This window comes from Chelonoidis abingdonii, chromosome 1 (assembly GCF_003597395.2).
Source record: "Chelonoidis abingdonii isolate Lonesome George chromosome 1, CheloAbing_2.0, whole genome shotgun sequence".
NCBI lineage: Eukaryota > Metazoa > Chordata > Testudines > Testudinidae > Chelonoidis > Chelonoidis abingdonii.
Window position 1 is genome coordinate 335,166,292 of NC_133769.1, and position 19,879 is coordinate 335,186,170.

At 43.0% G+C, this 19,879-nt stretch overlaps 1 protein-coding gene across 3 annotated transcripts in view; it reads left to right on the top strand.

Annotated features, from left to right (window-relative positions):
* Positions 1-668: 668 nt before the first annotated feature.
* ARHGAP20 (Rho GTPase activating protein 20) overlaps positions 669-19,879 on the top strand; it is a 101,502-nt gene continuing 82,291 nt past the window's right edge. For 2 of the 3 annotated variants that reach the window (XM_032776896.2, XM_032776898.2), the window contains exons 1-2: positions 669-838; positions 15,002-15,087. In XM_032776896.2, the coding sequence (XP_032632787.1) occupies positions 740-838; positions 15,002-15,087 (185 nt within the window). In that variant the 5' untranslated portion in view covers positions 669-739. Of the gene's footprint in view, positions 839-15,001; positions 15,088-19,879 lie in introns of those variants that run through there. The other variant, XM_032776897.2, reaches the window with a different exon arrangement.

Genomic DNA, 19,879 nt, shown 5'->3' on the forward strand with positions numbered 1-19,879 from the left:
CCAGCCTGTGTTCCATCTGCGCAAGTGGTGCAGTCTGGAGCACAGCAGTAGGCTATTTGCAAACAGAAAGCAACATCTTGGTATTCAACCCTAGGAGAAAAAACAAATGCTTCGAAAATACTGACAGCTGAATGAGGCTTGCGTGAAATCTGACCCCTTTGCAGAGGGTGCTCGATTGAGCGGGGCACGCGTCTCGGTTGCAGATGTCGTGTGCCCGCGGGGAGGCTGCACATTAACAGTCACTAACTGCCTCGCTCTGATTCGTGACTCTAGAGCTACAGCGTCAAATTCGGCCTCCCCTGCGCACGGAGTCGCGCCCGTTCACACAGGCAGGCGCTGTAATACTCGGCTCGGCCCCCAGGGAAGGCGCAGGGCCCGGCGCGTGCGCGTCCAGGCAGCGCGAGCCCGGCGGCGGGGACACCTGCCGCTGCAGCTCCACTGCCCCCGCGCGGCCTGCCACTGAGCAGCCGGCGCGCTGAGCATGCGCAGTAATCACAGCCAAGCCGCGGCCCTCCGCGTGGGAGGACAAGCAAAGCGCTCCCGAGCGGTGTGTGGGCGGAGCCATCTGGCTGAGTGGGCGGGGCAGCGGTGCTGGTCTGCTGGGGGCGGGGTTAGCGGAGCGGGCGTCCGAGGCGTTCTGGTCCCGGTCGCTCGCAGCCTCACTGTGCATGGTGCAGCCGCTGCTGGGATGAGCCTGTGACCTCAGCGGGAGTTCGAGCCGCTCGGGGAAGGGAGCTTGATGGAAGCGATGTCCCCGCAACAGGATCACGTCGGGCAGGGGCGCTCGTCCTCTGTGAGCGGGGAGTCCAGAGCCTCCGCTGCCTCCGAGAGCAAGAAGGTGGGAGAAAGAGCGAGCCCCTCAACCCCCCCCCATGCACCCGGGTCGCGGAGAGCCCCGAATCCCCCCAGATGCACCCGGGTAGCGAAGAGCCCCGAACCTCTCATACACCCAGGTGCAGCCGAGTAGTGGAAAGCTTCGAGCCCCTCATCCCTCCCCATACACCTGGGTAGCGGAAAGCCCCGCGTCTCCCCAGATGAACCCCGGTAGCGGAGAGCCCTGAGGATACACCCATAATCCTGAAACTCCCGAGCGGGCAGGGAGCGAGAGAGCCCTCATTACCCACGCCCCCATTCCCGGGCATCAGTGCGGAGGAGGAAGCCCCGCTTCCCCATCCCTTATCCTGTGCCCCTATTCGGAGACGATGCGCCCCATAGCGTTAGCGCCCCTCCCTCTCCCATGGCAGCCCCGTCCCTGGCCCTGTCTTTGCAGGATGTCCCCGGACTCCCCCTGGGGTTGGCGCTGGCCGCTTGGTGTAAGGCTATGGTTTGCCGGATCCGCTCTGTCTCCGACTGAACGAGCCATTTATTTAAAGTAATCGCCAAGAAGACCCACGAAATCCAACCTGCCACACGCTGCGTCCCCAGAACGTGTTACTTCGGACAAGCGGCTGACACTGCTTGTTTGAATCCCAGGGGCATTTGTCACCCTCGGCACGGGTCGTTTCCCTGTGCTGTGTCTGCCTGCGACAGTGATGATTGCCGTTAGCTGTTTTCTCTAGTAATTTGCCATAAATGATCCATGCTGTGTCTAAGGGAAAAGCCACGGGGTTTGTTTCAAAGGAGCTGTTGACATGAACGTGAGTGATAGTGGCACAAACCAGAGATGTCCGTATATGTTAGGTGGTGATTGAGCGAGACGCGGTTGAAGGTGATTGTTACTTATTAGATCGACGCCGGAATGACTTGGAATAAATAGCTCCTTGTTCTGTAATTACTTTGCTCCTTGTCTGCTCGTTGTCCGGCCGGGACCAGCGGGGGAGGACTCTGGACTTTGCCCCACGCGCTTTTAAATTGAAAGAAACAAGAAAGGGGTGTCCTAGGAAGAAAATAAGCGCCAGTAGTGTTCCATCAGTTATAGGAAAATCGGACAAAGCTCAATATCCAAAGCTCTCTTCAAAATCTCTTTTTAGAGCTAGAGTTTGTTTCCTTGCTTGATTATGTTGGATGCTAAGTTTCCATTATAATGTACAGCCAATTAAATTGTCTCTGCCATATTCTCACCACAATGTAAAATAGGATCTACTTTTTCATTTTAGCTCAACACATTGTGCATTATTTTTCCATTTGAGAGAACCCAGGTTTCAGAGTGGTAGCCGTGTTAAAGTCTGTATCAGAAAAAACAACGAGGAGTCCTTGCGGCACCCTAGAGATTAACAAATTTATTTGGTCATAAGCTTTGGTGGGCTAAAACCCACTTCATCAGATGCATGGAGTTTGGATAGGAATCTCTTCTTGCTTACAGAGTTTGCATTAAAATGTTATTAAATTCATGCAAAAAATACCTTTTCCTTAAAGAATTATACACAGTACTGCCAGATTGGTTCTTGGGATTATAATGCTTGGCTGGGTTGGGAATGCCCTTCATAAATCTTTCCAGCCCTAATTATATCAGGTTAGGAGGGGAGTGAAACTTCTTTTCTAAAGGACACGCTTGTATTCAATCTTGTGCTTAGGCATGGAACTTTATTGGCCACAAGAGCAGTGTGGAGCTGCAAGGCAGCTACAAATCTTAGTCTCTCCATAATGCTGCTCCACCTGAAGAAACAATCCTTATGGCCAGAAAGCTTGTATGTTACATCTCAATTGTAGGGGCAATAAAAAGTGCTTGTTTTTCTGTCTATCTGACAATGAACGCAACCAGACTGAAAGTGCGAGCTGCAGTACTGTAACTAGCCACTGCTCTGACCCAGTTCAGTGGCAGCAAGTGAAAATGTATAGATAAAAAAGTATCAAGGGGTAGCTGTGTTAATCTGTATCCAAAAAAACAGCAAGGAGTCCAGTGTACCTTAAAGACTAACAGATTTATTTGGGCATAAGCTTTTGTGGGTAAAAAAAACCCCACTTTGTCAGACGCATGGAGGGAAAGTTACAGATACAGGCATTATTATGCTGACACATGAAGAGAATGGAGTTCCCTCATGAGTGGAGAACACTTGTGAGGGTAACTCCTTTCTCCTCATGTGTCAGCATAATAATGCCGGTATCTGTAACTTTCACTCCATGCATCTGACACAGTGGGTTTTTTTACCCACAAAAGTTTATGCCCAAATAAATCTGTTAGTCTTTAAGGTGCACTGGACTCCTTGCTGTTTTTATAGATAAAACAATCACCTAGATTATTTTTGGCTACAATCAAATGTAGTATTAGTGAAATATCTGACAGGTACCATTATGGGATATCTGCTACACCCCGTTAAACTGGAACTATATCCTGCCCTGGCTGTTTGGGCTGTTGATCTAATAGACACTTTCCATCTCTAAATACTGTGATCTAAAATGTGGCCCTTGAGGGTATGTTTTTTTCTATTGTTTCTTCCCTATTTTCTGAATGTAATCTCTGTGCATGTTGTACCTTGCAACTTGTGAAAGCCGAAATGGCCTCTGAAATGAAGGAGGAACAAGAACAATAGAATGATAGGAAGCTTCAAATGCTGTGAGATTCAGAGTATTTTACTACAGCCTCCTATGTGTAATGCAGAATTTTGGATGTAAATAATACAAAGTAATAAAGACTGTATTGTTGTTCATAGTGACCCAAACACTCAAGGACAGCCCTTGCTCCAAAGAGGTTACAGGCTAAGGAACTTTGCCGCCCAAATTCTGCTCAGCCTCTAGCCAGTATTGAGAGGGGGCAAGGATGCTGGTTAGCATGCCCATTTCCCACAGATCCTGACAGCCATGTCAGGATTCCATCTAGTGGAGGCACACAAAATGGGATATGTATTTTTGAAAAGAAGCAGCTTGTGCCTCTGGCTTGTAAATGCTGCAGATGGCATGTTGCATGCCAGGTGGGGGTAAGGTTGGTCACACTCTCGACTCTGCATATATTGGCCTTTGAGTTGATGGTGTGGTGACTTTTATAGGTCCACGTCCTTAGTGCTCTTTAAGTACTGCACTGGAAACCTGTAATGCTGCTTCATGAGTGAGGAAGAGACTGCCTATGATCTTTCTATACTAGTTCAACAGAGGTCAAGGCCTGCCCCTAGTTTTGCATGGAATGGAATCTCAAATGAGGCATCGTTACTGCTTAGATACTACAGTGATGGATACTCTGTAAGTGCCTATATACCTATGGTAATTATCTTACAGTGTGCATATAACAGAATGGATGGAATCCTTCTTGTTACAGTGGGAGATAAACTCCCTTGTGTGCTGATTACATATGAAATTATACGGGAGAGCAAGTTGGTAATAGATCAGTATAGAAACTGGTGACAATCTCAAAGATCAAAACAGTGCTAATGCAAATTGAGAGAGATTAATGCAAATATGATATTTAATATTAAAGATGTTAAAATGTCTTTAACCTCCTGACATGAACCCTCTCGAAATAAGAGAGACTATCAGTAGCCACTAAATTACTCATTCTTCTTATCATGACTGTATTTTACTCAGTCTGAATTAAGCTTACTTAGCAGAAATAGTTACGCTCTTCTGTGTTTCTCAGAACTCTGTTTTATCTTAAGTTACTAGTTTGCATGTAGTTGTCAAAGCAAATAGAAGTGTGTGATCTCTGTTGAACCGCAGGGCTGGAAGGTGGAAGCTGCCTATGTGTTGCACCCAGCTTTACCATCTACTAGTGTGTGACTTTGAGCAAATAGCAAAAAGTTCTGCATGCCTTATCTTCTCTAGATGAAAAATGGATATAAGTAGTTACCTACATCGGAGACTTTGTGAGGCATCGTCAATCTGTGTTCAAGACATTTGAAATACTTTGCACTTCTACATTTGATATAGAAGTGCAAAGTATTATTCTTATGCCTGTGAAAAATCCTAAAACAGTTTGTAAGCTGGTGTAAATTGGTATAGTGCCATTGACGTCAGAGGAACTATGCCAATTTACACCAGCTGAGGACCTGACTTTTGGGGGCTAGTCTACATATGGTTTTTGTGCTGGTTTGAGGATATTTGTTTCAAAACCAATATAGTTAAATTGATGCAATTCTTGTGATCACATGTATGGCTGTTGCTTACTATGCTAAGGAAGGAAGAATTCAGGTGATGCAGAAACTTGTACTTGGTGGATATATTTAAAAAAACTAGGGAGCAATATTAGAATAAGCAGGGGCAAGTATAACCTCTCCCTTTCTCTGCCTCTTCATCCCCCTGTAAAAATAGGCAAATACATTTTGTTGTTTTCTCTATATACCTGCCAACACCCTGATTACCTTGCTTGTATGTTGTATCCTTTTCCCATGCCCTTATATTCATTTATTTATTTTGGAGTGTAAGCTCTTTGGGGGACGCTTCTCACAGTACACTGTTATCCCTGTAATGGAAAATTACTGTGTATGTTTAAGGTGATATGAGCAATTTTAAATCAAATGAGGACTGAAAATAGCATGTAGTTAAGATTAACTAAATCATTAATGCACTTGCTGTTTAGGAATGAGCCAGTTATATGGCATGTATTGATTTATGATAACATAGTACTGTACCTCAGTGCCCAGCAATGTTGCTTTTGTCAAGGGTCCAGGATTAATGATTCTTTTTTGAGGGTGGCCATCCATGGGAAAAGTAGAATGTTATATGTCTGGAGAATAAAATGATGTCCCAGTTCCTGAGTTTCCTGGCCTTGTTTTTTCACTTCAAGGTAGTAGCAGTCCTCAATAAAAGCTGTAGTCCCCAGTACCTAGGAATTCCATATGTCACATTTTGTTTTGACTCTGAGTTGCTTGCAGTATCTAGGTACAAGGGGAATGAGTTAAGGAAGCAGAGCAGCCTGAATCCGAATTTCCTCTTTTTATTAGTTTAAGGCTATTAGAATCCTTTGTCTGCTTCTCATGCATGTGTCTAGCAGATTCCTGTGTACAATCTGTACTTACAGGTAAGCTCTCATTTATGCTGTGGTAGTGCTTATGACTCCTTTGTCTCCTCTTCTTCACCTGGAGACAGGATAGTTGCATATTTACATTCTGTAGCCTGACACATGTAACGGAAGGCAGATACACCTTGGAATCTAGCTGTGACCTGCTCCATCTATGTTACTACATCACGGAAGTGAATGCACTCAGCACAGTGAGCAAACATATCAGGCACCTGAGGAAGGTGACATGAGACACATGCTTAGTGGATGCCTATCGTAGCTCCAAAGACCCTTCCGGCCTTCCAGAAAATCCTGCCAGAGATTAAATTGAAGTTTGGGTGTGTGAGAGAGCTCCCCATAGTCTTTCAAATGATGGGAAGAAACTAGGCTTTCAGATGAATGTAAGATGATGGGATTCACAGCTTTCCCACCTGCTTGCATTTTGTTAATTACCCAAATGGGATTTCTGCTGCATCAATACTTCCCCAGTAGCCACTTGACAAGAACTATATGAGGTTTGTCAGTTTTAAACTGTCACTGGGAAAGCCCTGCACTACAGGAGCACAGACACAACTGTACCAAGTGCTAATTCTAGTATTGCTGTGTTTGTATATGCATGCACTTGCCCGGTGGCAGAATAACCGGAATAAAGTAGAAGGGGAGGATAGCAAGGAAATGTTGAAGCACTGCTGGCAATAGGACTTGCGGATTTAGCATTCGTTTTCCCTACAACCTCTTGCTCCAATTCTTTTATTAGTATTCCTCCTTCCCACCAACATTTGAAACAACCTAATAGGTGAGATCTCCCTGCCAGATTTAAATTAAAGCCATAAGAGTGTTTGTTCTAGTGTAGTAGTGTGACTACTGATAGCACATCTTTCCTTGTTCATAATTTCTTTCTTCTCTTTCCTTTTAGTCTGTCTCTTACTGTGCACTCTGCCACCCCGATCATCCTCTTGTGTTGATGTCTCTTTCTTTTCATGCCTCTGCAATTGTTTTTCTTTAGTTAGCCCTCTTAAATGGACATTATTTTGGGGAAAGTCATTGTAAGTATGTTGCCAGTGTAAACAGTAACTCAGTAGTCTGCTAAATATTCACTTGATCTACCTTTATGGTAGATGAGCCCTGAGAAGGACATTTTACATTCTGTAAATTTATGGAGCACACAAACACGCAATCGCTACAGGCTAACTACCATAATAACTACCCAAGATCCACAAACCCGGAAATCCTGGACGCCCCATCATCTCGGGCATTGGCACTCTCACTGAAGGACTGTCTGGATATGTGGACTCTCTACTCAGACCCTATGCCACCAGCACTCCCAGCTATCTCCGTGACACCACTGATTTCCTGAGGAAACTACAATGCATTGGTCACCTCCCAGAAAACACCATCCTAGCCACCATGGATGTAGAGGCTCTCTACACAAACATCCCACACACAGATGGAATACAAGCTGTTAGGAACAGTATCCCTGATGATGCCACAGCACAACTGGCTGCTGAGCTCTGTGCCTTTATACTCACACACAACTATTTCAAATTTGATGACAATATATATCTCCAGATCAGTGGCACTGCTATGGGCACCCGCATGGCCCCACAATATGCCAATATTTTTATGGCTGACCTGGAACAACGCTTCCTCAGCTCTCGTCCACTCACGCCCCTTCTCTACCTACGCTACATTGATGACATCTTCATCATCTGGACCCATGGGAAGGAGACTCTGGAAAAATTCCACCACGATTTCAACAGCTTCCACCCCACCATCAACCTCAGCCTGGACCAATCTACACGGGAGGTCCACTTTCTAGACACCACGGTGCAAATAAGTGATGGTCACATTAACACCACCCTATATCGAAAACCTACCGACCGCTATGCCTACCTTCATGCCTCCAGCTTCCATCCCGGGCACATCACACGATCCATTGTCTACAGCCAAGCACTGAGGTACAACCGCATCTGCTCTAACCCCTCAGACAGAGACCAACACCTACAAAATCTCCACCAAGCATTCTCAAAACTACAATACCCGCACGAGGAAATTAGGAAACAGATCAACAGAGCCAGACGTGTACCCAGAAGCCTCCTACTGCAAGACAAACCCAAGAAAGAAACCAACAGGACTCCACTGGCCATCACATACAGCCCCCAGCTAAAACCCCTCCAACGCATCATCAGGGATCTACAACCCATCCTGGACAATGATCCCACACTTTCACAGGTCTTGGGTGGCAGGCCAATCCTTGCCCACAGACAACCTGCCAACCTGAAACGTATTCTCACCAGCAACTGCACACCGTACCATAGTAACTCTAGCTCAGGAACCAATCCATGCAACAAACCTCGATGCCAACTCTGCCCACATATCTACACCAGCGACACCATCATAGGACCTAACCAGATCAGCCATACCATCACTGGTTCATTCACCTGCACGTCCACCAATGTAATATACGCCATCATATGCCAGCAATGCCCCTCTGCTATGTACATCGGCCAAACTGGACAGTCACTACGGAAAAGGATAAATGGACACAAATCAGATATCAGGAATGGCAATATACAAAAACCTGTAGGAGAGCACTTCAACCTCCCTGGCCACACTATAGCAGACCTTAAGGTGGCCATCCTGCAGCAAAAAAACTTCAGGACCAGACTTCAAAGAGAAACTGCTGAGCTTCAGTTCATCTGCAAATTTGACACCATCAGCTCAGGACTAAACAAAGACTGTGAATGGCTTGCCAATTACAGAACCAGTTTCTCCTCCCTTGGTTTTCACACCTCTACTGCTAGAACAGGGCCTCACCCTCCCTGATTGAACTAACCTCGTTATCTCTAGCTTGCTTGCTAGCATATATATACCTGCCCCTGGAAATTTCCACTACCTGCGTCTGACGAAGTGGGTATTCACCCACGAAAGCTCATGCTCCAAAACATCTGTTAGTCTATAAGGTGCCACAGGATTCTCTGCTCCTAATAACAGCAGAACTCGTGAAGCAATCAGAATCATTCTGTTTAAAAGGGGTCAAGAATGGGGTAGAAAGTTTTAAAGAGCCCGGTTGTCCTATTGAAGAAATAGTGAATTTCTCAAGGTTTAATTTAATTTATATTCAATGTGTACTGTATGACTTTGAAAAATATTAAATTAAGGCATGCAGAAAACAGAAATAAACAACATGAAGGGCTTATTACCTACTAAGCTATAAATAGCCTAGTACAGTGGTTCTCAAACTGTGGGTTGGGACCCCATTTTAATGGTGTCACCAGGGCTGGCTTACACTTGCTGGGGCCTGGGACCAAAGCCTGAGCCCCACTGCCCAGAGCCAGAGCTGAAGCCCAAGCCCAATTGCTTCAGCCCTGGGCAGCGGGGCTCAGGTTACAGGCCCACTGACTGGGGCTGAAGCCCTTGGGTTTTGGCTTTGCCCCATTTCTCCCACTCCCACCTGGGGCTGAAGGGCTCAGGCAAGCTCAGTCCCACCTCCTGAGGTCGTGTAGTAATTTTTGTTGTTGGAAGGGGATCGCAGTGCAATGAAGTTTGAGAACCTCTGGCCTAGTGATACCTGTGCAATCTAGCTGTGAAATGTACTCAAAGCGCTGATGCACAAGTCGATCTTGCAAGATAAACTGTTGGACAGTGAGGAATATTTTGGGGCTTTTTTTTAGTTTTAGTAAAAACAATTATTTGGAAACCTTGGTACAGACTTTTAAGGAAGCCTGTAAACATGAATTAAGTATGATATAATTAAACCATAAGGCGTGTATGCCCAGATTTTTTTTTTGTTACTTCAAACATCAAGAGGGCAGAGTTTGTACAGATGAAATCATTAACTGTTCTTATTGACTTAAAGATTTTATAGTGTGAGTTTTGATTAAAACAGGCTTCTTTTCATTAAAAGTTGGAGGGTAGGGTGACCAGACAACAGGAATGAAAAATCAGGACAGGGGTGGGGGGTAATAGGAGCTTATATAAGAGAGAGCCCCAAATAGCGAGACTCCCTATAAAATCGGGGCATCTGGTCACCCTATTGAAGGGTCCAGATTTACCACCCAAAAGAGCAAAATCCTCTGCTTGCAGAACAGGTATAGCAGTGATAGTGTGAGTGAAGGTTGCAGTAGCTAGGCACTGTGCTTCAGTCCTCACCCATATTTAGGGATGGAGAAGTTAATTCAATTTCCAGACACATACAATCCTTTTGATTCTAGTGAGTGAGCCAGTAAGGGTGTCTGCCTTTTACAGAGGTGGTATTTGTGTTATGGTCACCTATCAACTAGGAATAGATTGAGATCTTCGTCCATTTCACATAGATCACTGAATCATCCTCAGATGGTATTTGATTTTTCTTCTGGATTCAAACCATTGGCTTAGAGACCAAAGGTTCCATATTTCATTATCAAGCTTGCAAACCCTTCTATTCCCATCCTCTCCTTAAAAAGCAAGTGTCTTACTGTTCAAAAAACATCTGACATTCTTGCATTGTATATTACTGGGATACATCAGCAATATTCATTCTGTGAACACGTACATTCTGTGAACTTGATTCTGCTCTAACTTTGTCATTGATTTAAATGGGAGCTGGACCAGATCTTTGATTTCTTTAGTAAACAACAAGGTTCATGTACTAATCTAAACATGGTGTTGAGTGAACTTAGATTATTTGAGCATGACAAAAAATGTTATGCTATGATGAAAAAGGAGTAAATCAAAACTTAGTTGCACGTTGTGGGCTAGGGGTCTGTCTTTGTAGAACAAGCTGAGAATCAAGGCCTGAAATAGTTTAATAGTATCAGCATTATGTGAGACTGGAGGGTGATATGTAAAAATACTACATAAATCAGAATGTAGAGCTATCAAAGCAGAAAAAGGATATCTGTTTATTGCACTACCCTGGAAAAGAATGATACCTATTTTGCCTCTCTAGATGTGCATAAAAATTATAAGATACCCGATGTAAGTGGTACAGTGCTTAATTATTTCCCCCCACAAAAGAAATTGCGTGTGCGATAAATTCTTTTGTGTGTTCTCTACTTAACAAATGCTCTGCGGATCTCTTTCCAGGCCTAATATAATGAAATACTATGCAGAAATCATAAGAAAGTGCTATATTTTCAGTTAAGTTTGTTTTTGTGGTGTGTTTTTTTTTGTTGTTGTTGTTTTTAAAAAAAAGCTCCACTCAAGAACTGTTGTACATTAGCTTTTTCACAGAATGGAGATTAATGCCATAATTGAGCAACACAATATGAAGTGACTGTCTACTTAAACTACTAGCCAAAATTAGTTTAATGCTGGCATTTAGGAATAGACTTCTCTGGAGCAGATGATGAGGTTGATACTCAGAGTAAAGGCTGGCAGTTTTACTGCTCATCTTTCCATCAATAAGATTACAAGACCTAATTTGTTAAATGATTTGGGCCGGAACCTATAAATTAGCATAACTCAGTTGAAATCTATGGAGCTGTGCTAATTTATACCAGGTGAGGATCTGGCATTGTTTGTACAGTTTCTTTGCAGTGATAGATAACACTTTAATATGGTATTATAACCCCAACAGAAAACTTTAAGGTAAAATTAAGATTACAGGTTCATTTCTGTGGTTTGAGTTTTAAAAAAATAGAAACCCAATAAACATAGCCATAAGGTAAAATGTAGAAGAAACCCACACCTATGAAAGTATGTAAATGTACAGTGACATATGTACCTTAACTCTGTCTCTTGCAGATGCCAGCCTACCATCTTTGCATGCAGAGTACTAAAAATGTGCATCTAGGGCTCCGTGTCCATCACGAGGTTGCAGAAGTCACGGATTCCGTGACTTTTCTCAACCTCCATGACTTCTGCAGCAGCCAGTGTGGCTGACCTCAGGGCTTCCCAAGCAGCTGGCTCTGGGGCCAGCTGCTCATGTGGTCCTGGGGCCAGCCTCTTTGGCTGCTGCTTGGGAGGTCCCGGGCAACTGGCCCCATTTCCTAAGCAACCGCTGCTTGGCGGCCCCCAGCAGCAGTCCCAGAGCAGCCAAAGCAGCCACTGTCAGCGGTTGTGGTTGGCTTGGCAGCCCCTAGCAGCTGGTGCCGCTGCCCACCCCCTCCCAGCAACAGCCCCCCGATGCACCCCCACCCAGCAGCGATCCTCCTCCCACCCCGCAAAACATTTAGTCAGGGGTATTTATAGTACAACTCATGGATCGGTCACAGGCCATGAATTTTTGTTTATTGTCTGTAACCGGTCCATGAGTTGTACTAAAAATACCCGTGATTGAATCATAGCCTTATCCATGGGAGATTGATTTTATAATGTTTCCTATCTGCATGCCTCTGCCAGTGAGGATTTGTTACCATACTACTTTCCTTTATTTAAAAAAATGTTACAATTTCGTGATATGGACATATGGGATTTGTATATGGAGAAATGCTGGCTCTGTCTGTTGCCACTCCTCCCACTAATCCCTTGCCCTCTGCTTGCTCTTCATTGCCATACAGATCCTCTTAGGTCTCTTAAGTGCTGCCAGCACGAGACCTCGGGATGTGTACGTGCATATGAAACATGGGTAGGGAAACTAGAGATAACAGACATCTTGGGTGCAGTTCGCTAGACCAGGAAGCTGTCTCATTCCCCCACAGAACAGATGAATTAAATTAACTTAATTTTAATTGTTTCCCACTCTCTGTTCTTTAAACTAGGAATCTGTCTAAATAAATAAAAATTAGAAGAACTTTATAGCTGTGTTGAGCACTACTTTTTGAAGTGTTTTCATTTACAAACAGATGGCCTGAGTAACTTCAGACTTGGTTGGGAAATTCTCCTCTTTCCTATGGCAAGCCTCTTTAGCGATCTATTTATGTTTTGAGGCCTCTCTCTGCAAGGCTAGAGACTTGAAAGCTTATGTCTACAGCAGTGATTTGAGTTCTATTCTGAACTTGCTGGAATCTGATACTCATTTATTATTATTCTGTGTTACTGTAGCCTTTGGTGGAGGCTCCCAATCAAGATCAGGGTCCTGTTGAACCTCAAACATTAAAAAATCATGAGTCAGCCCCATGAAAATCATGAGATTTTAAAAAATACTAATCTTTTTGTTTACTTTGTCTTCTGTTTCTTTAGGCCTTTGCGGGGTCACATTTTCTAACTTTTCTTCTCTCCCACTAGGTCCAAAATCTTTTAAAAATCTTTGCTGAGACTCCCATTCAATCCCATGATTCCAAGAGCTGGGGCTTTAAGAAAATTACCAAGTATCATGAGACACATGACAAAACTGGAAGTTGGCAAGACTGAAAATGCCTATAAAGACACAGTACTTAGTGTTTGGAAGTTATTTGGTGAAACCTCTGACCTGTGTTCTGCAGGAGGTCAGACTAGATGATCATGATGGTCCCTTCTGGCCTTAAAGTCTATGAGATTTGATTGTGATCAGGCAGTGTTTGATCCTTTACACTAGTTCTCAGCTAGAAGAATTCAGCAAAGAAGGTATTTTCTCTCTGTTTTCTGCTGTAAAGTGGCAAAAAAGCACTGGAAATCTGTTTTAGGATGTCAGTCTATTAAACCCTTACCTGCATCACTGCAAATCAGATAGAAGAATTCTAACTTGTTCCCGGGCCTAACTTATCAAAATGGATAGGATTTTCAGTAGATTTTAGAGTTGGACCAGAAATCAAACTTATCATGGAAATTCAACCACTGCTGCATAACAGAGCGTTAGTAAGAGCAAAGTCTGTTACCAGACAAATATATTATAACCAAACAAGCACGTATTGCATGAATAAAAAACAAGTGTCAAAAATCATGAAAGCAACAAATGCACTGCTGTGATTACTGATCAATGTCTCCCTGCTTGGCTAAGGAAAGGATACAATGGAGCATTGCGTAGTTTTTCCTCTCAATGAAGAATGTAATATGAACCTGCCTTAACAAGTTTTGTGCTATATTAAGAGTACAAATTGTCAGAAGAATCAATAGCCCTCCAAAATGTTTAATAGTATTCGGTGGTTATTGTTAGCATAAAGGAAGAAAATCCTGGATCACGACTGGCTGAGAAGAGTCATGGGATGAATCTTTAGAGTTTTATTTTTGTTTGTTCTCTGTGGTCACCAATCCTGAGATCTGGAACAATGTTAAATGAAAATTCTAGTGTTGCATATTTTTATACTAAAGCTTGTAAAAACAGACACATGTCTTAGAAGCAATAGATTAGGGGCACATCTCTCAACCTTCAGTGCATGACACAAGCAATCCAAGTGTGTGACAAATGACCAAAATGTGGAACACGTGGGTTTTGCTTTGCAATGTGCCATATTAGACAAGTTATAGTGATTTTTTTTTTAAGCTATAGAATCTGTATTTAAGAATGCTTCTTGACTCGGTGAATTAAATGCATTAGTTTAAAAATAAAAACTGGAAAAAAAAATTCTACCATGACTACCGGAGTTGGGGTGGATCCTGGTTGTAAATCAGCAGAGTTGGAACCCTTCAGCCCTTTGGATCACCAGTACAGACTTCTGTTACTTGAGCTAAAAAAGTAACTTTTTTATCTTTTCTGAGGGCCAGCCATTAGAGGGGGATGTCACACATGCTTTGCCAACTAATTACTAAGACATCAGGAGAGATCAGGAAATCTAGGGGTTTTTTTTCCTGCCTGTTTGAGGGGAATGGTAGTGGTTAGAACGGTGGTCTGTTTGAAAGTCAATGTAATGTGTACTCGTAAATCCTTTGGGTGCTTTTGAAAATCACCTCATTGGAGAAGAATAACCTTATTTGTTTTGCCCTTTATTGTAATACTCAGCTTCACTCAATAGAAAAATACACTGCTCTCTAGAACTACTGCTATTTTTCTCTCCTTCCACTTTCTTCCGCATCCTTTGTCTTTCTCTATCTTCCTTGTCTGTGTCTCCCCTCATTTATTCCTTCCCTGCAGTAATCCCCAATTTCTTCCCTGCCTTTTGTGAGTTTCACTGCCATTCGCTTTCCCATTCTATCCAATAATCAGCAATTAACTAGTTAATGCTGACACTTAGTGTTATCAGTCTTTAGAGATAGCACTCCAGTTAGATTAATGGAGACAGGAGAGGAATGTCTGTATACATTCAGTTAGTGTTTAAAATCTCACCTCTGGTTCCTTTTGTTTCTCTTTCTAATCAGAAGATGAAGAGTCTGGCTCAAAGACGTCAGTCTGCACCATCTCTGGTCCTCAGCAAAGCACTTAATAAGTCCAGAACTATCACCAGGTGAGTTGATGTATTTTGCTGGTTGTGCTTTTTCCAGTTCCTGAGCCCAAATCTTGAGATGTTTTTGACAAGCAATTATCCAAACCTGGCTAAATTATGTCTTCAGGCAGTGCCATATTGAGGATTGGCAGGAGGTGTCCTTCACTGCTAGCTACATTGGCATAATATCTACTGGAAGGCATAATGCTTCCAGAGGTGCGGTGTGGCATGCATGGAGAGGTGGCTCTTGCTACATCTTTTAAAAGGCATTTTCAGTGCTGCTGTCTAGCACAGCTGTCCTAATGCTGCCTGATAGGCCAAGGAGGCAAGCATAGCTGCTCTCCAGCCACACCCAGGCCTGTCATATTTGAGCTTCTCAGCCTGTCAGGCAGCATTAGTCAACCCCAATTCATGGTTGCCTGCTCTGGTGATGGAATGGGCAGGGAGGGGAGGGTGAATGGTTCCTTCTTTCATTCCCCCCAACCCTGTGCCCCTATGCAGCACTAAGTACAATTCAGTACCAGTTGCTGTATGAGCTATGTTTCTGCGATACATTACTGTACATAACTCTCCTCTTGCGCTATGTTGGCATCTTATTAACAATTCAATAGACTCTAAACCTGCAAAGTACCAATGTTTATGAAATAGTGAACAGTCAAGTAGAATGTTATTACGTCAGACTACATGGAGAACCTTACTGAGAAGCATAATTAAGGAAAATGAAAGCACAACTATGCAAAGAATCGCTATCTCCCACACTGTGGTGTGGAATTTAGGGAATTAATGTGTGGGCTTTGGAAAATTTGCTGTTTGATCAATTTAATACCTGGATCCATATTTATCATCCAGTGGAATTCCACAGCACTTGAAAAATCTGAAGAGAATTCTGAGAAACTATCAGAGTTGCAAAAAAACAAAGGAAAGTAAATTGAAAGTACTAGAAGCTGCTACAGGTCTTTTTATTGTCTTTGAATCAAAAGGAGAAACATAGAAAAAAATCTCTAAACAGTGTTTATGCTACTTTGTGCAGTCTAACGGTTCAGCACGGTATTGGGAGCCAGGAACTCATGGGTTCTAGCCCTGGCTCTGACACTTCCTCTGTGACCATGAGCAAGTCACTTAATTGCTTTCCTTCAGTTTCCAGGTTACTTACCTGCCTCATTAAGGAGTTAGTTATGTCTCAGACTCTATGGTAACTCATTTTTATTATCTGTTATATACTGTTTCCCCACCATCTTTGCAACTGTCTTAAAATTTGTGATTTCACAATAACACTTTTTCACACTATTGAATTTCTCAAAGCAGAGATGAGTGTGCATCTTCATATATACTGTGAGTGGTGACAGCTAGAGGGTGTGATTGGACACACAGGGACAGGCTCCCACAATACTTAGTTTTCAGAGTTTTCCTCGACTTGTTGTCATCTAGCTCAACATCTGTCCATCCCTGCAATGGTCCCCTGTCTAGAGCCAGCTGTATCTGCAGTAGCTCAGTATCATCTCCTTGGAAGGGATAAACAAGGGCTCAGCTTAGTTAATGTCTGTATGGTGCTTTCAATATGTAGAGAACTATATAAAAGAGCTAAGTGTTGTATCCCAGTGTCCTCAGAGAATGTACTTGTCCAATAGTATGGGTCTCATTTATAATGATCCCCCCAAAAGTCCGTTATTAGAAGCCATTTCTAATAACAGAGTGCTGAAATTTTAGGACCTGCTCTGTTGAGTTCAATGACAGAACTTTGCTTCACTATGATAGAAGCAGGCTTAAGCTACAAGGTAACCCTTTGGATCATCTGATATTTTCATTTAGCCTGTTCAGCTTTCCTCTTCTGTTGCACAAAATGCATTCCTCTTCATCAATAAACTGGATGCATTTGAACTTCCTGCTCTGCTTGTTGTGTAAATGTTTAACTCTTGTGAAGTGTTCTCTCTTTTTAAGAGAGTTAAAGAACAACAAAACAACTGTTTTCTAATCTCCAAATTTTCTCTCTAAGCTATTTTAGCACTTAGTTCCCTTTTGTTGTAAGCAAAATCCATTATTCTCCTTCTGGCAGTGATCCCCAGTGTCACTACTCCAATACACTGACTTGTTAATGATTGATTAATCACTTGTAGATAATAAGATCCCATGCAAAGTTGGCATACATCTGTGAGGTATTTTATATGAATCGTCTCACCTCAACAGCTGGTTTGCCTCAATATTTGTTGAAATTAATGAGCAAGTGCAAAGGTTTTATAAGGGCAGGAAATACTTAGAAACATGAGTCTGGTCATATTTCAATAGTAGTTTTATATATCTCTGGTGTCCTCAGACTACATGTGGCACAACTTAATAAAATGCAAGTGCAGGGCAAACTTGCCTTCAGGCAATGTAAAAGTTATTCACAGTATCTTTTTTTCTTAAAGAAACCATTCTGATGTCTGGAGGTGGCTGTTTTCGTTTTCAGTGAATTATATATCATGAGCAATTGGCCGAAATTTGGTGTATAGAAGAGTCTGAATGTTTTATAAGATGGTTGTTATAGTGCTGTGATCTAGGGCTGTGTGGCTGTTACTCTAGATTTACACTGGTGTAATCCCATTGATACCAATGGAATTACTCTGGATTTACACCAGAATAACAGTAGAATATGGCCCATTGCCTCCAAAGGATGAAAATATTTCCTCCTATTTTTGGTTTTTTTCTCCATACATCCCAGCCTGTCTGTCTTCACAAAGTCACACTGGATGATCATGCTGGCACTGTTTCACGTAATTAGATGGCAGCATTTGAAGTACTTTGAGCAGGTTTTACATTAGAAATCTATTGGAAAGACTGCCACAGTGGATCGTGACCTTGATGTGGAGCGACTTGACAGTTCCCAGGATCCTGAGAGCAGTGTTGCTTGGAGTCTTGCACTCTGGGTAGGGTCACCCAAAGTGGAAAAGTGAGCTTCCAGATTAACACCAAAAAATAACCAGACAGAGTGAGGAGCAGCAATCGTGGCCAGAGAACTTGGGAGATGTGATATCAACAATGCTGCACTGAGTGAGACTTGACATACAGAAGGACAGCTCAAGGAACAATGTGGTTGTTACACTTTGTGCTGGAAAAAAACAGGTGACGATGAATGATGAATCCTGGGCGTTGGTTTTGCCATCCAAAACAAAATTGTCATCCAACTCGCAGAATTATCAATTGGCATCAATGAATGACTCATGACCCTCTGCCTTAAACTTGCCAAGAACCAGCATGCAACATACAATGGCAACTCTTGATGCTGATGAGGAAACCAAAGATAGATTCTGTGCCAACCTTGACCACATTCTCTCCACTGTCCCCAAAGAGGACACACTCATACTTCTTGAAGATTTTAATGCAAGAGTTGGACATGACTTGGGGCTCTGGAATGGCATGATCGGAAAGGAAGGAGTGGGTAAGACCGATTCTAACAGAATTCTTCTACTGATCGAATGCACAGAACACAACCTAATTATCATGAACACCATGTTCCGCCAAAAGAACAAGTACAAGACATCATGAGAACACCCAGGGTCTAAGTATTGGCATCTGATCAACTATGTCATTGTCCATGATTGTGAAGATGTTTACATCACCAAAGTGATGACATTTGCCAACAATTGTTGGATGGACCATCACCCCATCTGCTCCATTACTTGCATCAAAACAACAAATGTGGAAGAAATCAACCAGACAGCAGATCAATGTTGAGAGTCTCAAGGACCCAAATAAATGTGATCTTTTCTTGCAGTGCCTCCCTGAGAAACTGATGAATACCAAAACTGAGATGGAGAGCCCTGAAGATTACTGGAAAGCACTCAAATCAGCTGTCTATGCTGCATGTAAGAGAGCACTGGGCTTCTCAATCAGGAAGCATCAACATTGGTTTGATGAAAATGATCAAGAAATTCAAGATCTGATCAACTGTAAGCACAAAGCCTTTTGTGCTTGGCAAAATGACATCAGTTCCAAGCAGAAGCCATACGTCTGCCATCAACTCAAAGCTGAAGTTCAAAGGAAAACCCATGAAATGAAGAACAAGTGGTGGGAGAACAAAGCAAAAGAGATCCCAACAACTCGCTAACACCCATGGTATGCACGGATTCTTCAACACCACTAAAGCCCTTTGTGGACCCAGCACTCAAGAGCTAACCCCCCTTAGATCCAGGGATGGAGCCACCCTCCTCGGGGACAATTGATCAATGAATGATGGAAGGAATACTTTGAAGACCCCTGAATCATGACTCCAACATTGACAAAAGCATCTTTGATGGGATGTTGAGGGATTAAGTCAAGGATGACCTTAGAACCCCACCAACACTCATTGAGGTAAAGGAAGTCATCAAGTAGATGAACAGTAAGGCATCTGGACCTGATGGAATTCCTGCCAAAATCTTCAAAGGAGGAGAAAAGTGGATCACCAGCTTCATGCCCTAATGTTCAAGATTTGGAATTCAGAAGAAATCCCACTCAATCTTAGAGATGCCATGATCATGATTATCTGCAAGAAAGAAGACCGATTGGATTATGGAAACTATTGAGGAATTGTCCTGTTGTCCACTTCCAGAAAGATTCTTGCCAGAATTCTCCTCAACTGGCTGCGTCCTCTTACCGAGGAAATCCTCCCGGAATTGCAATGCAGATTCAGACTATCTCAAGGTACCACCAACATGATCTTCACCACCCACAAACTTTAGGAAAAGTACTTCAGACAACATCAACCTCTGTACATGAGCTTCACTGACCTCACAAAAACATTTGACTCTTATCAGTTGTGAGAATCTGTGGAGAGTTCTCCTTAAATTTGAATGCC